Source organism: Amblyraja radiata, chromosome 4 (assembly GCF_010909765.2).
Source record: "Amblyraja radiata isolate CabotCenter1 chromosome 4, sAmbRad1.1.pri, whole genome shotgun sequence".
Lineage (NCBI taxonomy): Eukaryota > Metazoa > Chordata > Chondrichthyes > Rajiformes > Rajidae > Amblyraja > Amblyraja radiata.
Window position 1 is genome coordinate 78,356,870 of NC_045959.1, and position 19,249 is coordinate 78,376,118.

Genomic DNA, 19,249 nt, shown 5'->3' on the forward strand with positions numbered 1-19,249 from the left:
CACAGCAGTGGAGTAAAACTTTGTGGTCCTATTTGATGCAAACTTCAGCCCTGTTGAGCAGCAAGTGGTCTCTCCCAATTGAATTCCAAACAATAATCTGCATATAATCATGGATCTGCTTAACTAGGGTAGGTTCTGATACTGAGCACTGATTCCCTGAAAGAGTCCCACACTGCACGCTATTTTAATTCAACACAATGCATATATTTATGTGATAGGATTGCAAATTAACGTTGCACAAGGACTGCCATAACTGCTGAGTACTTCAAGGATACACGTAATATAATTATTTGCAATGTTTAAGCATGAAATGCACTACATTGTTGTGATCATGAAGCACTATCAAATTTGTACATGCAATGGAGAATTATAGCAGATAAAGTAACAGCACTAAAATTTCCTAGGTCCATGTATCAACGGTATAAAAATCATTTTGTTACTCAAAGCATATTAAGTAAAATAATGGTAAATCCTACCTTCCGAGAAATGCTCCAATTGTGGTAGTTTCCTGTCAGTGGTTTGATTTGCAATGATTGCAATAGATCTTTCGGAAAGTGTTTGAACATTCGACTGTGAAAAGCATCTGAACAAAATAACAGGAACTGAAATACTCCATCAATCACTTTATTAGGAATATTCATTTGTCATCCTCTGATCATGCTTGTCTTATATTTTGCCTCAACCAACATTTCTGAACAAAAAGGATGGGAAAAAGCATTTTCTTTTATATACCTCTTAAAATTAAGTGGAAGTAAAAACTAAAACTAAGGCCCTAATTCATAAGCTTCATATATTAACCTACAAGGAACTTATAGAATATATTTGATTTAGAAACCAGTTATAAAAATAGTATGTAACAATGTACATTGTGCCAAATACATTGAACTTTGGCCCAGTTGTAAACATGGCAACAAAATACAATTCCTATATTAAGGAATTAATGACATTACTAGAATAATCTAGAGCCATAGAAATGGAGACAGGAGTTCAAATCATATCAGAGGAGCATGGGAACACAAATGTTATAGTATTAGTATTAGAATAAAAATTTATGTAGAAGCAGTAGAAATAAAACTATCACTTGGATGATCAGCCATGATCATATTGAATGGCGGTGCAGGCTCGAAGGGCCGAATGGCCTACTCCTGCACCTAATTTCTATGTACATTTTTTTTTCTATGTTTCACTAATCCCTGTATTGCAGATTACAATTAAAACACAAAGTACTTGTTTTATAACTCCAGGATAAGCGCTCTACTAAGAAAACCAAGCCCAAAGCCAAAGTATTATCTAACTAAATATACCAACTTACAATAAATGACAACATATGCAAAAAAACAGCTACCTACATACTAATTAGCTCTTTAAAAAAACTAATCCTATAGATGCAAGCATATAATTGAGGTTATCAAGTAGGCACCTCCCTTCATTAGTGTTTCGTTGAGTTAGGCCCACGACACCTCGGGAAGGGTCAACAGTCGGTTCTGGCATCCCAGAACTGCCTACTGAATTCACTTGTGCTCTCCTCCACTCAATTGCTGCAGCTATGCACTTCAATACCTGGTTATGCCGTCAGGTATACTGATACTGGGAAAAACTAGTCCTACATCCTGACAAAATATGGCTCACGTTGCCACCTGGGTCCCCACCTACCCATTGTTTGAGGTTCTTCGATGATAGCAGCACATCATAACTAGCCCTTATAAGGAAACTTACATGACCCGCTTCCGTGTACCACAGGTCCCTTCAGCTAAACCTCATTTTTCTACACTTTCCCAACTCATCCACTGTCCCTGCTTAACCTGAGCTGCTGCCCTTACACATCTCACTGCTTTCCTCCTGACGACCTACCTACTCCACAACCATTTTCCTCCTCTCTGTTGGACCTGCCTTACTCCACTGGTTTTTCTGTGCTGAGCCCTAAGCCTCCTTTCCCTTGCTGCATTCTACCAACAATGTCTGTTTGCCTTAGGTCTGCTTGTGCTTCTTCAACAGCCTGCTTTGTGATCCACTTCCTCCCTTTAGTTACACTTGGCTCCAGATTACTAACTAAGGTATCCTGATAATTGCAACTCTAACCTCACTTTAGCACACTTAAACTCCTCTGTTAGGCTAGACAATGGCCTTTCCCCATATAAAGATTACTAAAACACCATGGAACTCCTAACCATTTCCTACTATATAAACTAGCCAATCTCTCTAACCTTTCCACCTTAGAAATTGGCATCTCATATACTGTCAATGGTCACATCAACCTAGGGAAAAGACCAAACTGCAAATAGACCACAACTTCAATTTGCCTGGAAGCCCTGACTTCTCTATCCTTTGTAACCAGTCAGTAACATCGTTTCTAAATTCCTGAACCTGTTCAGTGTCATCCAACTTCCTGTTATACCACCTACCCAAACTTTAACTTTCTCCATTATAGACGGGATTTCTTCTTCATCTACATAAAACCTTTTCTCTTGCCAAAGAAATACTCCGTGACTTACTAGGCTTAATCCTTAATCTAGCACATTTAAGATTATCATTTATCTTCTCTAACAACCTTCTTGTACAAGCTATTGTTGGGGTCAGCAAGGTCATATCATCCATATAGACCCTGATTGGACTGAGGCACAGTCCGTCCTGCTGTCTCTCCCCACCGACGACCCACTGTGATACTCTAATCACTAGCTCCATTGCCATTGTAAATGCTAACTGGGAAATAGTACACCCTGCCATAATGCCCATCTCTAGCCTCTATATGATGCCGTCAAGTCTGCTTACTAAAACACATTCAGACATCTTGGAAATACGCTTTCACTAAATTTACTATCGATTCTGGAACTGTAATGAAATCAAAAGCACTCCAAATAAGACTATGTGGCACAGATCCAAACGCAATTGCCAGGTTCACAAACATTACCTGCAAATATTTTCTCTCGAGCTTGGCTGTCTGAATCTGGTGCCATGTTATACTAATGTGTTCTAAGCAACCTATGACATCTGGGATTCATGCTTTCTGCACTGTGGTATCGATTAACCTATTCCTTTCTAAATAACTTGCCAGCCTCAGTGCCACTATGCTAAAGAAAATCTTACCTTCTACATTTGGGAGACATACAGGCCTAAACTGACTTAACTCTGAAGACTCTTTCTCCTTGGGAATGAAAATTCCCCCTGCTCTATGCCAAACATTTGGTGTGACCTGCTTCTTCAAAATTATACACACGAGCCTTGACAAGAATCTAAGTACATCAGGTGCACTTTTATATACCTGGAGCCAAAGAAGCCTTTGTACGCTTTATTACGGCTTCCACTTCCTTCCACTTTGGTGGCAAAACATCTGATATACTCTATCTGCCCTAAGGATGGTATATCTGGAGGGAAATCAATTCCCCTTTGTTATATTCCGGATGGCAGAATGAATAACAATTTACACACTGGTTGCCTGGATCACGAGAGAGAGATTTATTACCTAACATTCCCTGCTTATATTGAACACGAATTCATTAACATATATATGAATATGTATGAATACATTACACTGCTCTTCTTTTTTAAAGTATTAAATCTAAGTACTCAGTTACAATTTTGTTGTTGTGATTCTTGATTTAAGCCAATATTTATGAAATCTTAAATGATAAACATAATATATTTATTTTACATATCTACACATTTTCGTTTTACTTATACAGTGAGTTATTTAATTTACAAGCCTAATCTGACTATTGGTTTGTGGATCCTGCCTGATCGTCTAACAGTAACAGGTGCAACAGGTTTAGGTGTTGACTCAACTGTAGGCTTGTTTGGCTCCCTGGTTTTAGTACCCTGACTTTGACCAGAGGAATCTGTTTCTTTATCTGTACTAACTGAACTTTGTGTTTCAATCACAGTGGTCTCTTCCAACTCACTTTCAGATTAAAAACTCAGGGACTAGGACTATGCTCAGTTTTTAGTTTATCTTTGGCTGGAATCATTTGATCAACATGAACACTTTTGATCCTATCTTTTTGTTCCACACACTTCCACTATTTTCCCACCATCCTATTTGTCTTGACTGGACTTGTTGGGAGGACTGAGAACACGAACCTGCTCATCTGGCTTGAAGTACCTCTCCTTTTTGTGAGAGTCAAAATGGCGTTTTTGACTTAACTGTTTTTGCTCAACTCTCAAGGTCAAATTGGGTTGAACTAGACTTAGGCGTATTCTTAGCCTTCTCTTCATCAACAGTTCTGCAGGTGAGTAACCTGTTGTTGCGTGTTGTGGTTCTGTACTTCAGCAAGAAACTAGCCAAACGATGTTTCATGCTGAGCTTTGAACTACCCTGCAAAACTTGTTTCTTGAGAGCATCTTTGACAACTCTATCATACCTTTCCGCCGCCCCGTTGGAGGCTGGATGGTATGGGGGAACAAGTGTGTGTTTTACACCATTCCGCTGCATGAACTCTTTGATTGAAAAGCCTAGGCTTGTATTCATTGGAGTTTAGAAGGATAAGGATCTTATAGAAACATATAAAATTATAAAAGGACTGGACAAGCTAGATGCAGGAAAAATGTTCCCAATGTTGGGCGAGTCCAGAACCAGGGGCCACAGTCGTAGAATAAAGGGGAAGCCATTTAAGACTGAGGTAAGAAAAAACATTTTCACCCAGAGAGTTGTGAATTTGTGGAATTCCCTGCCATAGTGGACAGTGGAGGCCAAGTCACTGGATAGATTTAAGAGAGTTAGATAGAGCTCTAGGAGCTAGTGGAATCAAGGGATATGGGGAGATGGCAGGCATGGGTTATTGATTGGGGACGATCAGCCATGATCACAATGAATGGCGGTGCTGGCTCGAAGAGCCGAATGGCCTCCTCCTGCACCTATTTTCTATGTTTCTATGTAACCATTCTGAACGAAACTGAGGCCCGTTATCAGAAACAAGCTCTTCCGGTAAACCATGGCATACAAAAATTGATCTCAACTCATCTATGGTACACTCAGTAGGAGTGCTTGACCTCATATGCTTAACCTCAATCCATTTGGAATGACTATCTATTAGTACCAAAAAGTGATAATTACCCTTTTCACAAAAATCTACATGAACTCTCTGAAAAGGTCTACTTGGCCTTGACCAGGGTTACAGTGGTGTTTGGTGGTTTACTCCGGCAATTTTGCCAGATGCTACATTTGCTCACCAGTGACTCGACTTCACTGTCAATACCAGGTCAATACACAAAACTTCTGGCAATTGATTTCATGCTTACTATGCCAGGATGTTCGGCATGAATTTCATTCATAATTTTGTTTCTCAAAGAATCTGGCGCAACCACTCTGTAACCCCACTTAATGCATCCCTGCTCACATGTAATTCATGGCTTCAATTAGGGAAAGGCTTCAGCTCTGAGTTCAGAACTGAGTTCAGAATCCACTATCGATTTCAGTCCAACCATTCAATGTCTCTTCATAGACCCACTTCAGCACAGTGTCTTTCTCTGTTCCTGCTGCAATTTCTGTTGCAGTCACTGGAAAGTCTTCATCTACAACTTGCAGTGTGTAGATTGAGTTCTCATTCCCACGTCAGAGTTCTCATGGGGCAACCGGAACAACGCATCTGCAACTGCGGTGCACTTGGAGCTTCTGTACTCAACCTTGTGGTCATACTGGGACAGTAAAATTGCCCAGCGTTGCATCCTTGATGCTGCCATGGAAGGTATAGCTGACTTGGGACCAGGTATCACTAGTAGTGGCTTATGATCAGTCACTAGGGTGAATGGTCTGCCGAGAAGAAACTGATGGAATTTCTTGATTCCGAACACGATGCTGAGTGCTTCCTTTTCTATCAGTGCATGATTACGCTCACTCGGTGATAGGGTGCGGGATGCAAAAGCAATAGGCTTTTCCTGTCCGTCATTCATTACGTGGGAGATCACTGCACCTACACCATAACTTAAAGCATCACAAGCAAGTTTCATCTCGCGTGTCGTATCTTAGTGAACAAGGAGTTTGTCACTTGTCAAGTTTTCCTTGCAGATGTCATATGCACGTTGCTGTTCCTTTCCCCTCGTCCATTTCACATCTTTTTGTAGCAGGTGATGTAGTGGCTTTAGCACAGTTGCTAAATCTGGAAGGAATCGTGCATAGAACTGCACCATCCCAAGGAATGATCGTAGCTCTGACACATTGTTGGGTTTTGGAACATTCACTATTGCTTCAACTTTCGCCTTCACAGGGCAAAGTCCGTTGGCATCTACTTTGAGTCCAAGGTAGACCACCTCTGACTGCGCAAATGCACATTTATTTTGTCGCAGTTTGACATTGTGGCAGTTCAGTCGTGTGAGAACTTGCTCAAGGATTTCCAGATGTTCTACCATGCTCTCTGTGTATATATCAGTAGGTCATCCTGGTTGCACACACACGGAATGCTTTGTAACATTTTGTCGTTGACAGACTGGAACATTTTCGAGGAGGATTTCACACCATAGGGCAGCTTTGTATATGAATACAAGCCCTTATGTGTGTTGATAGTCAAGTACTGCTGACTTTCCTTGTCAATATTGAGTTGGGCGTAAGCGTGAGACAAATCCAGTTTAGTGAAGATTTGCAAGGTTGGTAACGGATATTGTTCGTCTTCAATGGCTTGGCTGATTGTGACTTTGTCACTACATAGTCAAACAGTTCTGTCGTCCTTGGGTACGGCCACAATTGGCGTTGCCACGTTACTCTGGTCTGATTTCACGAGTACTCCATTCCGTTATAACCATTCGAGTTCTTCCTCCATTTGTTGCTTTAGTGCATATGGTACAGGTCTTGGTCGACAATACACAGGTTTCACATCTTGCTTAAATCGAATGTGTGCAGAGTACCCTGTTATTCCCATGTAACTGACAGTAAAAATGTTTGCATGTTTGCTTATGACGTTTTCAAGACGTGATTTGGACAAATCGACGCTGAAAATGTTCTTCCAGTCTAGTTCTATTCTACTCAGCCAATCCTTTCCAAGGAGGGTTGGTTAATTTCTGTAGTTGGCCACTATGATGGGCAGTGTTACTGACTGACCATTATTCTGAACTTTACAGTTCATTTGTCGACATGTCTCCAAAAATTTGCCCAAGTAGGTTCTCAGCTTGACCTTACTCTCAAACAATGGTATCTGTGGGAACTTCGTTTCATACAGGTCTCTGCTCATGACCGAACAATCGCTGCCGTGTCAATACACATATCGATTAACTGTTCATTTATCAATAGCTTAGTTCGAAAGCCCTTGCCCTGGCTGATTGTAGGCTTATCGATGTTGGTTGCATAAATGATGTACAACCCTAGTTTATTTCCATTCGGGTTCATCTCCAAGTTGTGAACTCCTCTGTGGTGTTGTCACCTAATTCCCGCAGATTGTTGCTTTCCTGTTTTAAGCTTGGCCCGACATGCTGAGGGAATATGGCCTTTCTTCTGGCAGTTATAGCATTGGGCATTTTGAACTGACAAAATTGGGATGAGCGATTACCATTGCAACGATAATAACTGGCTGAACTCAGCTCCCCGCCATGCTTTAGTTTTGGTTTAACGCCTCTTGGTTTAGCCATAGGCACTGCCTTGTGACTGTAAATGACTACTGCAGTCCATGGTGGACAAAACTCGCAAGCGTTCTTTGATGCCATCTCCATTGTGGTAGCAATCTTGCATGCTTTCTCGAATGTAAGGTCTGGAGTGTTCATGAGTTTGGACTGAATTTGTTCATCCAAACACAATTGTCGCGTAGTGAGCGTCCGAGAAAGGTTCCAAAGTAGCAGCGCAAAGTTACGTTTTTCAAGGCAACATGTGCTCATTGATTGTCTCATTCTGCTTCTGGTTTCTAGTGCCAAATTTATAGCTTTCTGCAATTTCCAGAGGCTTTGGGTTGAAGTGCTCCTCCAACTTCTTCAACGTGTCATTGAATGGCACTTTTTTTAACTTTATGGGCACAAGTAGATTCACGAGTGTGCTGTACACTTCAGGAGTGATCTCCGTGAGCAGAATCACTTTCATGCATTCACAAACAGCCTTATTTGTTTCAGTCACTATCTCTCCTTCACCACTAATCTCCATTATGTTGTTTGCTGTGAAAAACATGTTTGCTCTCTCCAAATATGAGCTGAACAGCTCTCTACTCTTGTCAAAAGTGCCAAGGTTTCCGATGTAGCCCGTGGACACTGCCATCGTGTTGTTCTTTTTTTTAAAGTCCGTTCAAAAACGCCGATTTCCTGTCTGTTCTGGTGTAACAATTCACCTAAAACTTAGCTGTACAAAGGCTATTCAGCTTGAGGAACTCGACAAAAAAAAAAATCTTATACAATCCCAAAGACAGCATCTTGCCATATATACACAACATAGGGATAGCCTGACAAACTCTCGACGATTTGTCCAGCTGCTGTTTTAAACTACAGTCCCCTGCATAGAAGGATTTGCAGCCTATCGTGTCCAGCTCGCAAACAACTGCGACACAACTCCGTATTTACTGTTTAAAATGTTAAACAATACTGCATGTTGCAAAACAGTCATGCACTGTATTTAAAGGATGAGTTCACAAACTCTATCCCATCCTCGTCACCAATGTTGTTATATTCCAGACAGCAGAATGAATAGCAACTTACACGCTGGTTGCTCGGATCACGAGAGAGATTTATTACCCAACATTCCCTGCTTATATTGAACACCAACTCATTGACATATACATGAATATGTATGAATACATATTCTGGCTTCGAGCATGTCCCTTTAAAATATTCCTCTCTTCCTATGAAGCTTTGAGCTTTCCACTTTTTTCCTGACTAAACATTCTTTTAACAAATATAAACGGATCGCTATAAAATGCTGACTTGACTCGCTCCTTTTTTACTCTTCTTCCTAAGGTGTTCTGCCCTCCTTAATATTGCAAACTGATTTCTTAACTCTGCTTGCAAAACATTAAAGAAAATACTTTGCCTTCCATCACAGTGTGGAGGAGATTCACTGTGATGGATGTTTGTGTAAATTGAATTGTTTGTATGTCTTGTAGGAATTGTCTTTCTTTGTATGGCTGTGGAAATGGAGTTTCGTTTGAGCCTCACTGAGGTTCAAATGACATGTAATAAATATTATATTGTATTGTATTGTATTAATTCCCTCTCTCTCATCAACTGTAGCCTTTCTCCACTGTTTTCTCAACAGTCTCCTCTTCTTCACTGATCTCTTGATTTTTCTCTCATTCCAGTTTAGATCTAACCACCTGTACTGTCTATCATTACTGGGACGATAGGAGTGACCACCATTGTTCTGCAGAGACAAAGTCCCATTTTCAAAATGTGAACATTTTATCAAGTTGTGTCAGTACCATTGTGTTGAATTGAATGCATTCAGAATAGAACCATTCTGCAGAAAGGTCATCAACCAGCAATGTTAACTGTTTTGGTCTCCTGGCGTGCTGAATATTTCCAACGTCTTATTTTTCTATATTCGATGCAAAACAGATATTTCACCTCAAAATAGGGTATTCATGGTTGGGTGTGGAGGAGCACGTTGTTTTGGAGGGCACATGAGCTGCAGCAAAATTGCATTTCACTACAATTCATTGCTTCATATCCATCTCACGCTTTGAGCGTGACACTCACGCATTCCAGCCAATTCTCACTCCCTCACGCTGAAGACTGAATTCTCACGCTGACAGACTGTCTTCAGTCCCTACACAGCAAAGATCCTATAGCGGAGCTAAAGGGTCTTTGCTGCACAGTTTGTCTCTTTGCGCCACATGACAGCGATCTGCACGGATTGGGGAAGCGCTTTTGTGCGGCGTCTGCGAGCTCTGCGCTGCCGATTGCCGCGGCAACCTCGCTCCCTCCCTCCCTCCTGGCCTTCAACTCGATTGGCAGCGCCAGCGCCGCCAATCCACGCTACACCCAGCCCACCAGAGGGAGGCCGGGGAAAGAGAGGGAGGAGAGAGGGAGGGGAGAAAGAGAGAGAGGGGGGAAAATAAAAAAAGGGAGGGATGGAGGCAAAGAGAGACAGGGGGAGGGAATGTAGAAAGGGGATGAAGGAAGGGAAGGAGAAAGGGGAGAAAGAGGAAGCGTGAGGAAAAAGAGGGAGGGTGAGGAAAGAGAGGGAGGGGGAGGAAAGAGAGAGGGATGGGGGAGGAAAGAGTGAGGAGGGAGGAAGGGGAGGAAAGAGGGAGGGAGGGGAGGATGGGGGGGGAGGAAAGGTGTGCGTGTGTCTGTCTCCCTGTATGTGTGTGTGTCTCCCTGTATGTGTGTGTGTGTGTCTCCCCGTGTGTGTCTCTATGTCTCCCTGTGTGTGTGTGTGCGTGTGGCTCCCCGTGTGTGTGTCTCCCTGTGTGTGTGTCTCCCCGTGTGTGTCTCCCTGTGTGTGTCTCCCCGTGTGTGTGTCTCCCTGTGTGTGTGTGTGTGTGTCTCCCTGTGTGTGTGGCTCCCCGTGTGTGTGTGTGTGTATCCCTGTGTGTGTGTGTGTGTGTGTGTGTGTGTGTGTGTGTGTGTGTGTGTGTGTGTGTGTGTGTGTGTGTGTGTGTGTGTGTGTGTGTGTCTTCCTTTGTGTATGTGTCTCCCTGTGTGTCTGTTGTCACATCCTGGCCTTAGACAGGGCTGCCAACTCACGCTTTGAGCTTTGAGCGTGAGAGTCACGCATTTCAGCCAATTCTCACGCTGATGACAGAATTCTCACGCTGTCTTCAGTCCCTGCACAGTTTGTCTCTTTTGCGCCACATCAGAGCGATCTGTGCGGTCTGTGGAAGAGCGTTGGTTGGCGGTTGTGAGTGACGTCACATCTCTTCTATTCTCTTCTTTCTTGGTTGGATGTGCAGCCGCCGACAACATGAAGCAGCCGGAGATAGAACGAACCAGGGGAATCAGTTGTAAAACATGGGGGGACCACAATGAGGCCAAACATCTAGGACAGGGTTCGGCAACCTACGGCACACGGGCCGAATCCAGCCCGTAACCCGAAAAACCGCGTTTATTTTCAATTTGTTTTCGCGGAGTCAGGGCAGGTGAGCCGACCTGAGAACTGCAGCCAGTCCCTGGGACGCGAGCTGATCTGGGAACGGCAGCCAGTCCTTGGGCACGCAGAATGCCAACTTGATCATTATGGACAAATTGGGCCAGCCATGTACATGTTGTATAACTCTGACTATGCTAATCTGAATGGTCTTAGAATGACCATTTAAGCAAAATTGCCCCCACTTTCCCCATTTTGATTCTTGAGATTAATATCCCTTTGCTCTGTTAGCAGTGTTAAAGTACTTATGAGGTAGAGTCTGGAAAGGGAACAAGTTTTTTTTTTTTAGTTTGCTTTAATTTGTTAGTTGATTTTTTGTTGACTGCCATAATTTCTGAAATGGTCTTAAAGTAACTTAACTGTTATAAAGCAGTAATAAGTGATTTTTGTCCAAACTTGCTTAAAATGTTTGCATTTTTAGCAGGGCTGCCAACTCTCACGCATTGAGCATGAGACTCACGCATTTCACAAAATTCTCACGCTCTCACGCTGATCACAAAATTATATAATGAGAATAGGACCCGTTTTGCTTAACAAATAGTGTAGGAAGGAATTGCAGATGTTGGTTTAAACTGAAGATAGACACTAAAAACTAGAAAAACTCGGCAGGCAGCATCTCTGGAGAGAAAGAATGGGTGATGTTTCGAGTCGAGAACTTCAGCCTGAAGAGGTTGAAAACCAGCCATAAAACACAATGACTGGACATGTGTGTTATCCAATTAAGGGCAGAAATCAGAATCATGTGTTCATCTTTATTCACGTGACACCATAATAAATATATTACAGAAAAAATAATTTAATGGGGTGGCACAGTGGCACAGCGGTAGAGTTGCTGCCTTACCACCACATGGGTTTTCTCTGGATATTCCGGTTTCTCCCATATCCGAAAGAAGCGCAGGTTTGTAGGTTAATTGGCTTCTGTAAATTGTCCCTGGCGTGATGGATGGAATTGGTGTATGATAGATTGCTGGTCGGTGTGGATGTTGTGGGCAGAAGGGCCTGTTTCCATATATATTTTTACGTATATATCTTAATTTCATTGAACTATATATGATTGAATATGTGGCATTATTTTCGACTTGTTTCTATATTCAAAAGGTAAGGTTGAAACCGTCTGAAGAAGGGTGTCGGCCCGAAACGTTGCCTATTTCCTTCGCTCCACAGATGCTGCCGCACCCATTGAGTTTCTCCAGCAATTTTGTCCACCTTCGATTCTCCAGCATCTGCAGTTCCTTCTTGAACAAGGTTGATTGATTTATTTGTGCAGAACAGTGATGGAAGTCCAACTTTTGCTTTGTTTCTCTGAAATCTTCTCTATATATATATATATATATATATATATATATATATATATATATATATGCATAACAACATGAATATAATCTGATTTCCATACATGAATATAGTCATTCATGTGCTGCAACTGTTGATCAGAGCCTGGCTCTATTGTGGAATGTAATTAGGAATGTAATTTAGCCTTACCTTATTCATACCTAATCCAATTTAAAGCATAAATGTTGCATTCAAATGTAAGTTAAAAGACTCGTTACAGTATGCACCAGATTGCACAATTTCAAGCTGAAAAATGCAAAAGCTCCCTACCGTGGGAGGAGGAAGGCAGCAAAGTATAGTCCTCTTCCTCTTGTTCACCCCGTGGTTGGGACCTATTTGAGCCCTCCGCATCCACTGCAACGGCGGCCCGATGTTTCCGGCCCTCTCGCCGGATGATGGAGCTCCGGCGTCAGAAGAACACTCATCAGCGGCTTGGAGTGTCTGGAACGGCCACTTCCTATCCAGAGACCGCGGCTCCCGAAGTCCACAGGCCGCGCTGGTCGGAGATCCAACACTGGCGATCTCGGCAAAAGATCCCAGGCTCCGCGGTGTTCAGAGTCAGCGCCGCCCGCAGCTGGAAACTCCGCAACGACAGTTCCGCGACGTTGGAGTCGGCGGACCCAGCACTCCGGAGCTTACCACACGGCGGCCCTCGGTAAGGCATTGCCCACTCCGTGATGGTGCATCAGCGCTGCGCTGCCGCCGAAGCTGAAGATTCTGGCAGGAAACGCCGCTCCAGTCCAGGTGGTAGGCCGCGAGGAAGGGGCGAAGATGCAGCTCGGAGGAAAGATGCATCTCCGACCAGGTAGTGACTGAGAAAAAAGTTTCCCCCGCCCCCCACCCCCCACATAAAAAGACTAGACCTTCAAAACAACACTTTTTAACATACTAAAAATTAAATAAAAGGTGAAAGGATGAACAGCTGCAGGCTGGGCAGCCATACTTGACGGCGCCCCACTCGACTCGAATCACAGCAAACAAACAAGCAAAAACAGCAGATGTTGCAATTACAAAATAAAAACAGAAGTATACACCAGGTATGTAGCAAAAACTTCAAGTTTTTCTCTCCATTAATGCTGCTTCACCTGCTAAGTATTTCTGTTTTTCAATCAGATTAAAGTTCAACAGCCCTACTAAATCTAGCCATGATGAATGGTGAACAATTAAATAACTAATAATAGGCAGTGGCTCCGAGAATATTCTCTTCTAACAATGGCAGGAACCATCACTTAAATGCTCAATGAAAATCTGAAACTTTTGGGACCATTTACAATCATCTTTTGTCTTCATTTTTCCTTATGTGTGTTATGTTCAAATCAGAATTACCAAGTGGATGATCTTAGCTTCTTCCTTGCAGTTTCTGCCATCACATAAGCAAACCTTCAGCCAAACTGTTTCACTCCATATAGTATAGAGAAACTGTTGACATCAGTGAACGTAACAAAGGGGGAGGATGCAGGCGACATTCGATAATGATAAGGTGTAGCGCGTGTCTTGGAATAAAGCACGGAGTCGTGTTTAGAGAGACACTTTTTATTCTGATCCTCCCGGTTGTAGGGAAGACCAAACGAGAGAAAGATGGCACCCAAACCCCAGCCTTTAAAGCCTCCGGCTAAGGGCCGCCTCCGGACTGAACCACTCCTGTGCCGAGGGGTTCGACACTAAGGTGGCACGACCCTTGGGAGCCGCCACAGGACCCCCCCCAGAACCAGAGGCACGAAACGCACCGGCGGGCGAACGACCCGGCCGGCCCGTGTGCGGAAGTTAGCCGCTCGTGGGGCTTGCGGAGGCATAGGTGGAGGGACAGGACGAGGGACCGGCGGGAGGACAGGTGGAGTGACAGGCGGAGGGAGCCGTGAAGGGGGGCGCCCTCGAGGCCGAGGTTGGGCAACCAGCACCGGCTGGTCAATGTCCAGGTGTGCCGGCTTCAAACCGGTCGATCGACACTGCCTCCGGCCGGCCCCCCATGTCCAGGACAAAAGTCGACTGCCCGTGTTCCAGCACTCGGAACGGACCCTCGTACGGCCTCTGGAGTGGAGTCCGGTGGGCATCACGGCGCAGGAAGACGTACGGGCAGTCCCTGAGGGCTGATGGCACGTGTGGGCGAAATGTCCCATGGCGGGACGTCGGGACGGGTGCGAGCCTGCCAACTTGCTCGCGAAGGCGCTGTAGGGTGGATGAGGGTGTTCCCTGCTGCCCCGGCGACGACGGCACGAACTCCCCGGGCACCGTGAGTGGCGACCCGTAAACGAGCTCCGCCGATGATGAGCCCAAGTCCTCTTTGGGAGCAGTCCGGATGCCCAGCATGACCCACGGCAACTCGTCCATCCAGTCCGGGCCGGAGAGTCGTGCCTTCAGTGCTGCCTTCAGCTGCCGGTGGAATCTCTCCACCAGAACGTTAGCTTGCGGGTGGTAAGCCGTGGTGTGGTGTAGCCGCACCCCCAGCAAGTGAGCCATGGCTGACCACAGCTCGGAGGTGAACTGTGGCCCCCGGTCTGAGGAGATGTTCGCCGGCACCCCGAAGCGAGCAATCCAGTGCGCGGACAACGCACGAGCACATGTAGCCGTCGAAGTATCGGTCAACGGAATGGCCTCCGGCCACCGCGTGAAGCGGTCCACCATTGTAAGCAGGTGGGTGATGCCCCGGGACGGCGGGAGAGGCCCTACAATGTCTATGTGGAGATGGTCGAACCGCCGGTGAGGTAGACCAAACTCCTGGAGCGGCGCACGGACATGGCGCTGGATTTTTGCCGTCTGGCACGGAATGCAGGTGAGAGCCCAATGGCCAACCTGCTTGCGCAGACCGTGCCACATGAAACGAGCGGCCACTAGTGCCGTTGTCGCCCGGATTGATGGGTGAGCCAGTCCGTGGATCACCTCGAACACCCTCCGGCGCCAGGTGGCAGGGACGATGGGGCGCGGCTGACCGGACGACACATCGCACAGGATTGTCACTACCCCAGGACCGAGAGGGACATCCTCAAGGCGGAGGCCGGAGATGGCAGTCCGGTAGGCGGGCACCTCATCGTCCGTGAGCTGTGCCGCCGCCAGAGCAGAATAGTCCATTCCGGGCGCCACCTCGAACACGGCGTTGATAGCGGGCCGGGACAATGCGTCGGCCACCCGGTTGTCTTTCCCCTTGATGTAGCAGATAGATGTCGTGTACTCCGATATATAGGCCAATTGCCGCTGCTGTCGTGCGGACCAGGGATCGGAAACTTTCTGCAGGGCGAAAGTGAGCGGCTTATGGTCGGTGTAGGCGGTGAACGGGCGGCCCTCCAGGAAGTAACGAAAATGGCGCACAGCCAGGTACAGAGCCAGGAGCTCACGATCGAACGCGCTGTACTTGGTCTGCGCACGGTTGAGGTGCCGACTGAAGAAGGCCAGGGGCCGCCAACCTCCGCCCGTCAGCTGCTCCAGCACAGCACCAACCGCCGACTCCGAGGCGTCCACCGTGAGAGCAGTCAGGGCATCTCCCCGCGGGTGTACCAGCAGTACGGCCCGAGCAAGGGCCTCCTTCGCGCCGTCAAAAGCTACCTCCGCCTCGTGGGTCCACTCAACGCTCTTGTGCTGCCCACCCGCCAGAAGTTGATACAGGGGCCGCATGATGTGGGCCGCGGATGGCACGAAACGATGATAAAACGCCACCATGCCGACAAATTCCTGCAGGCCACGCACCGTGCGTGGGCGGGGAAACCGGCGGATGGCGTCGACCCTGTCAGGCAGGGGAACCGCGCCTTGCGCAGTCACGCGGTGGCCGAGGAAGTCAATTTCATTCACCCCAAAACGGCACTTGTCCAGGTTGATGGCCAAACCATGCTCGCTGAGCCGCTGACAGAGCTGCCGAAGGTGAGTACAGTGTTCCTGTTGCGAGCGGCTGGCCACCAGGATGTCGTCCAGGTACACGAACACGAAATCGAGGCCGCGACAAACCCCGTCCATGAGGCGCTGAAAGGCCTGTGCTGCGTTTTTGAGGCCGAACGGCATCCGAGTAAACTCGTAAAGCCCGAATGGCGTGATGATCGCCGTCTTCGGCACGTCATCCGGGTGAACTGGGATCTGATTATAACCCCGTACCAAATCCACTTTGGAAAAAATCGTGGCCCCAGCCAAATGGGCCGTGAAGTCCTGGATGTGGGGTACGGGGTATCGATCCGCTGTTGTTGCCGCGTTCAACCGTCGGTAATCCCCACATGGTCGCCAGCCCCCGCTTGACTTGGGGACCATGTGGAGTGGGGACGCCCAAGGGCTGCTTGAAGGGCGGACGATCCCCAAGGCCTCCATCGTGCGGAATTCCCGCCGTGCCAGACGCAGTTTATCTGGTGGCAGTCGCCGTGCTCGTGCATGGAGTGGTGGGCCGGTAGTCGGGATATAATGCAACACTCCGTGGCTGGGGGTTGCTGATTGAAACTGCGGAGTGAGAATGTCCGGGAACGCAGCCAAGATACGTGCAAATCGGGAGTCCACGGACGCCAGTGGCCGTCCCACCGGTTGATCCACACGCAACGTGATCGGCTCCATCGTAGTGGCGTTGATCAAACGCTGACGTCCGACGTCCACCATGAGGGAATGCGCCCGGAGGAAATCGGCCCCGAGCAATGGTTGGGAGACGTCGGCAATGGTGAAGCTCCATGAGAAATGGCAGGAGCCGAGCACGATGGGAACCATCCGCAGTCCATATGTGCGGATGGGGCTGCCGTTCGCCGCGGTGAGGACGGGCCCCCGCTTACCGGAACGAATGTCGGCCAGCGAAGGGGGCAGGACGCTGAGCTCCGCTCCTGTATCCACGAGGAAGCGGGTCCCGGAGCGCCGATCCCAGGCAAAAAGGCGATGAATTTGGCCGGCCGCCGCGGGGACTATTGGCAGCCGGCCCAGGCGTTTCCCGGGAATGTGCATGGCTGGCGGCATTGTTGTGCTGCAGCACCCCAGCGTTGATGGTAGTAGCACCAACGTCTCCTGTTGGAGTCACTTGGAGCTTGCCTGCTCCTGCTGGTGGTGCCTGCCGCTTGCTGGCGCTGGGCTGCAGGTGCAGTACCCCTCACTGCCGCTGGGGGCGATCGTACGGGCCGTCGGGCTGGAGCTGTCACTCCTTCCACAGCTCCCCCGCCCCACCGGGGGAAATCGGGAGCTGCTGGGGTGACATCATCGGCGTACCTGCTGACGGCGAGCGCGTTGACGTCATCAGGGCGCGTCGACCTCAGCGCGACCCCGTCTCTGCTGACGCCCAGCGCGCTGACGTCATCAGGGCGCGCCATCCACAGGGCGTCGGCGCACCTCCCGAGGGCCCGAAGGTCGGCAAACGAGACGTCGGTGAGCTGCAGACGAATGTAGGCCGGCAGCAGATGCAGGTATGTATACTCAAACAACAGGCACGGCGTGTGCCCGTCTAGTAGAGCCACCATCTCCTTTAGGAGGGAAGATGGCCGCCGGTCGCCCAGGCCCCCCATATGCAGGATCCTACCTGCCCGCTCCATCCTACTCAGTCCGTAAATCTGGAGCAGGAGCTCTTTCAGGCCGAGGTATTTATTATTGTCCGGGGGGTCTGCGAGGAAGTCCGTGACCTCTTCAGCCGCATCCTGGTCGAGGGCTCCCACCAGGTAGTAGAAACGGGTGGCATCGACCGTGATGCCCCGCAGGTTGAACTGGGCCTCCGCCTGCTGGAACCAGATGAGCGGCCGGGTGGTCCAGAACTTGGGCAGTTTTACGGAGACCGCGTCCAGAGACAGGGCCAGGCCGGCCTGTGAGGAGGTAGGGCTTTCTCTGTTCTCCATCATGACGCCAATGGAGCGTCGGGGTCACCAATGTAGCGCGTGTCTTGGAATAAAGCACGGAGTCGTGTTTAGAGAGACACTTTTTATTCTGATCCTCCCGGTTGTAGGGAAGACCAAACGAGAGAAAGATGGCACCCAAACCCCAGCCTTTAAAGCCTCCGGCTAAGGGCCGCCTCCGGACTGAACCACTCCTGTGCCGAGGGGTTCGACACTAAGGTGGCACGACCCTTGGGAGCCGCCACAAGGTACACAAAAAAGCTGGAGAAACTCAGCGGGTGCAGCAGCATCTATGGAGCGAAGGAAATAGGCAACGTTTCAGGCCGAAACCCTTCTTCAGACTTCGATTCCTTCGATTAAATCGATACCTTCAATTTTCCAGCATATGCAGTTCCTTCTTAAACACGTCGATAATGATAAGGTCTTTTTATTCAAAACAACCCTCTATTCCTTGGCAGGCTATAGCATTTTATTTTCCTCTTTCCCTAGATATTATCTGACCTGGTGAGTATTTACAGCACCTTAATTTTAGAATAGGGGTAGGCCATTTAGGACTGAGATGCGGAAAAACATTTTCACCCAGAGAGTTGTGAATCTGTGGAATAATCTACCACAGAAGGCAGTGGAGTCAAATTGGCTGGATGTTTTCAAGAGAGAGTTAGATAAAACTCATAGGGCTAACGGAATCAAGGGATATGGGGGGAAAAGCAGAAATTAGGTACTGATTTTGGATGATCAGCCATGATCATATTGATTGGCGATGCTGGCTTGAAGGGCTGATTGACCTACTCCTGCACCTATTTTCTATGTTTCGATGTTTAATTTCTTATTTCAGACCTCCAGCAACTGTAGGTTCTTTGTTTTGCAAACAAAACTCTCCACTGATAGGAACCAAAGGTCATTTGAAGAGAGATGATTGATGATTGTGATTGTAGATGGCTATTCAACCACTTTCAGATAATTTGTCAATGACCATCCTTCCACCATAAGACCAGAAGTGTTAATGATTGCATAATATTCAATTCCATTTGAAATTTGAGAAAATAAAGTAGTTCACATCTTCATGTACCAAAACTTGTTCAACATCTAGACATCGTTGAGAATCATGAAATAACATTCATGCCACAAAGTGTCATTCATTGACCCTCTCCAATACGGGAGTCAA

General features: G+C 47.2%; 2 protein-coding genes across 5 annotated transcripts in view; one reads left to right on the forward strand and one right to left on the reverse strand.

Annotated features, from left to right (window-relative positions):
* The window catches only part of nkain3 (sodium/potassium transporting ATPase interacting 3), a 492,740-nt gene that overhangs the window by 264,722 nt on the left and 208,769 nt on the right, over window positions 1–19,249 (forward strand). The gene's annotated exons all lie outside the window — the stretch shown is intronic.
* LOC116972622 (gamma-glutamyl hydrolase-like) overlaps window positions 1–19,249 on the reverse strand; it is a 71,630-nt gene that overhangs the window by 4,578 nt on the left and 47,803 nt on the right. The window contains exon 5 of the mRNA XM_033020437.1: window positions 477–583. Coding sequence (XP_032876328.1) covers window positions 477–583 — 107 coding nt within the window. The remainder of the gene's footprint in view (window positions 1–476; window positions 584–19,249) is intronic.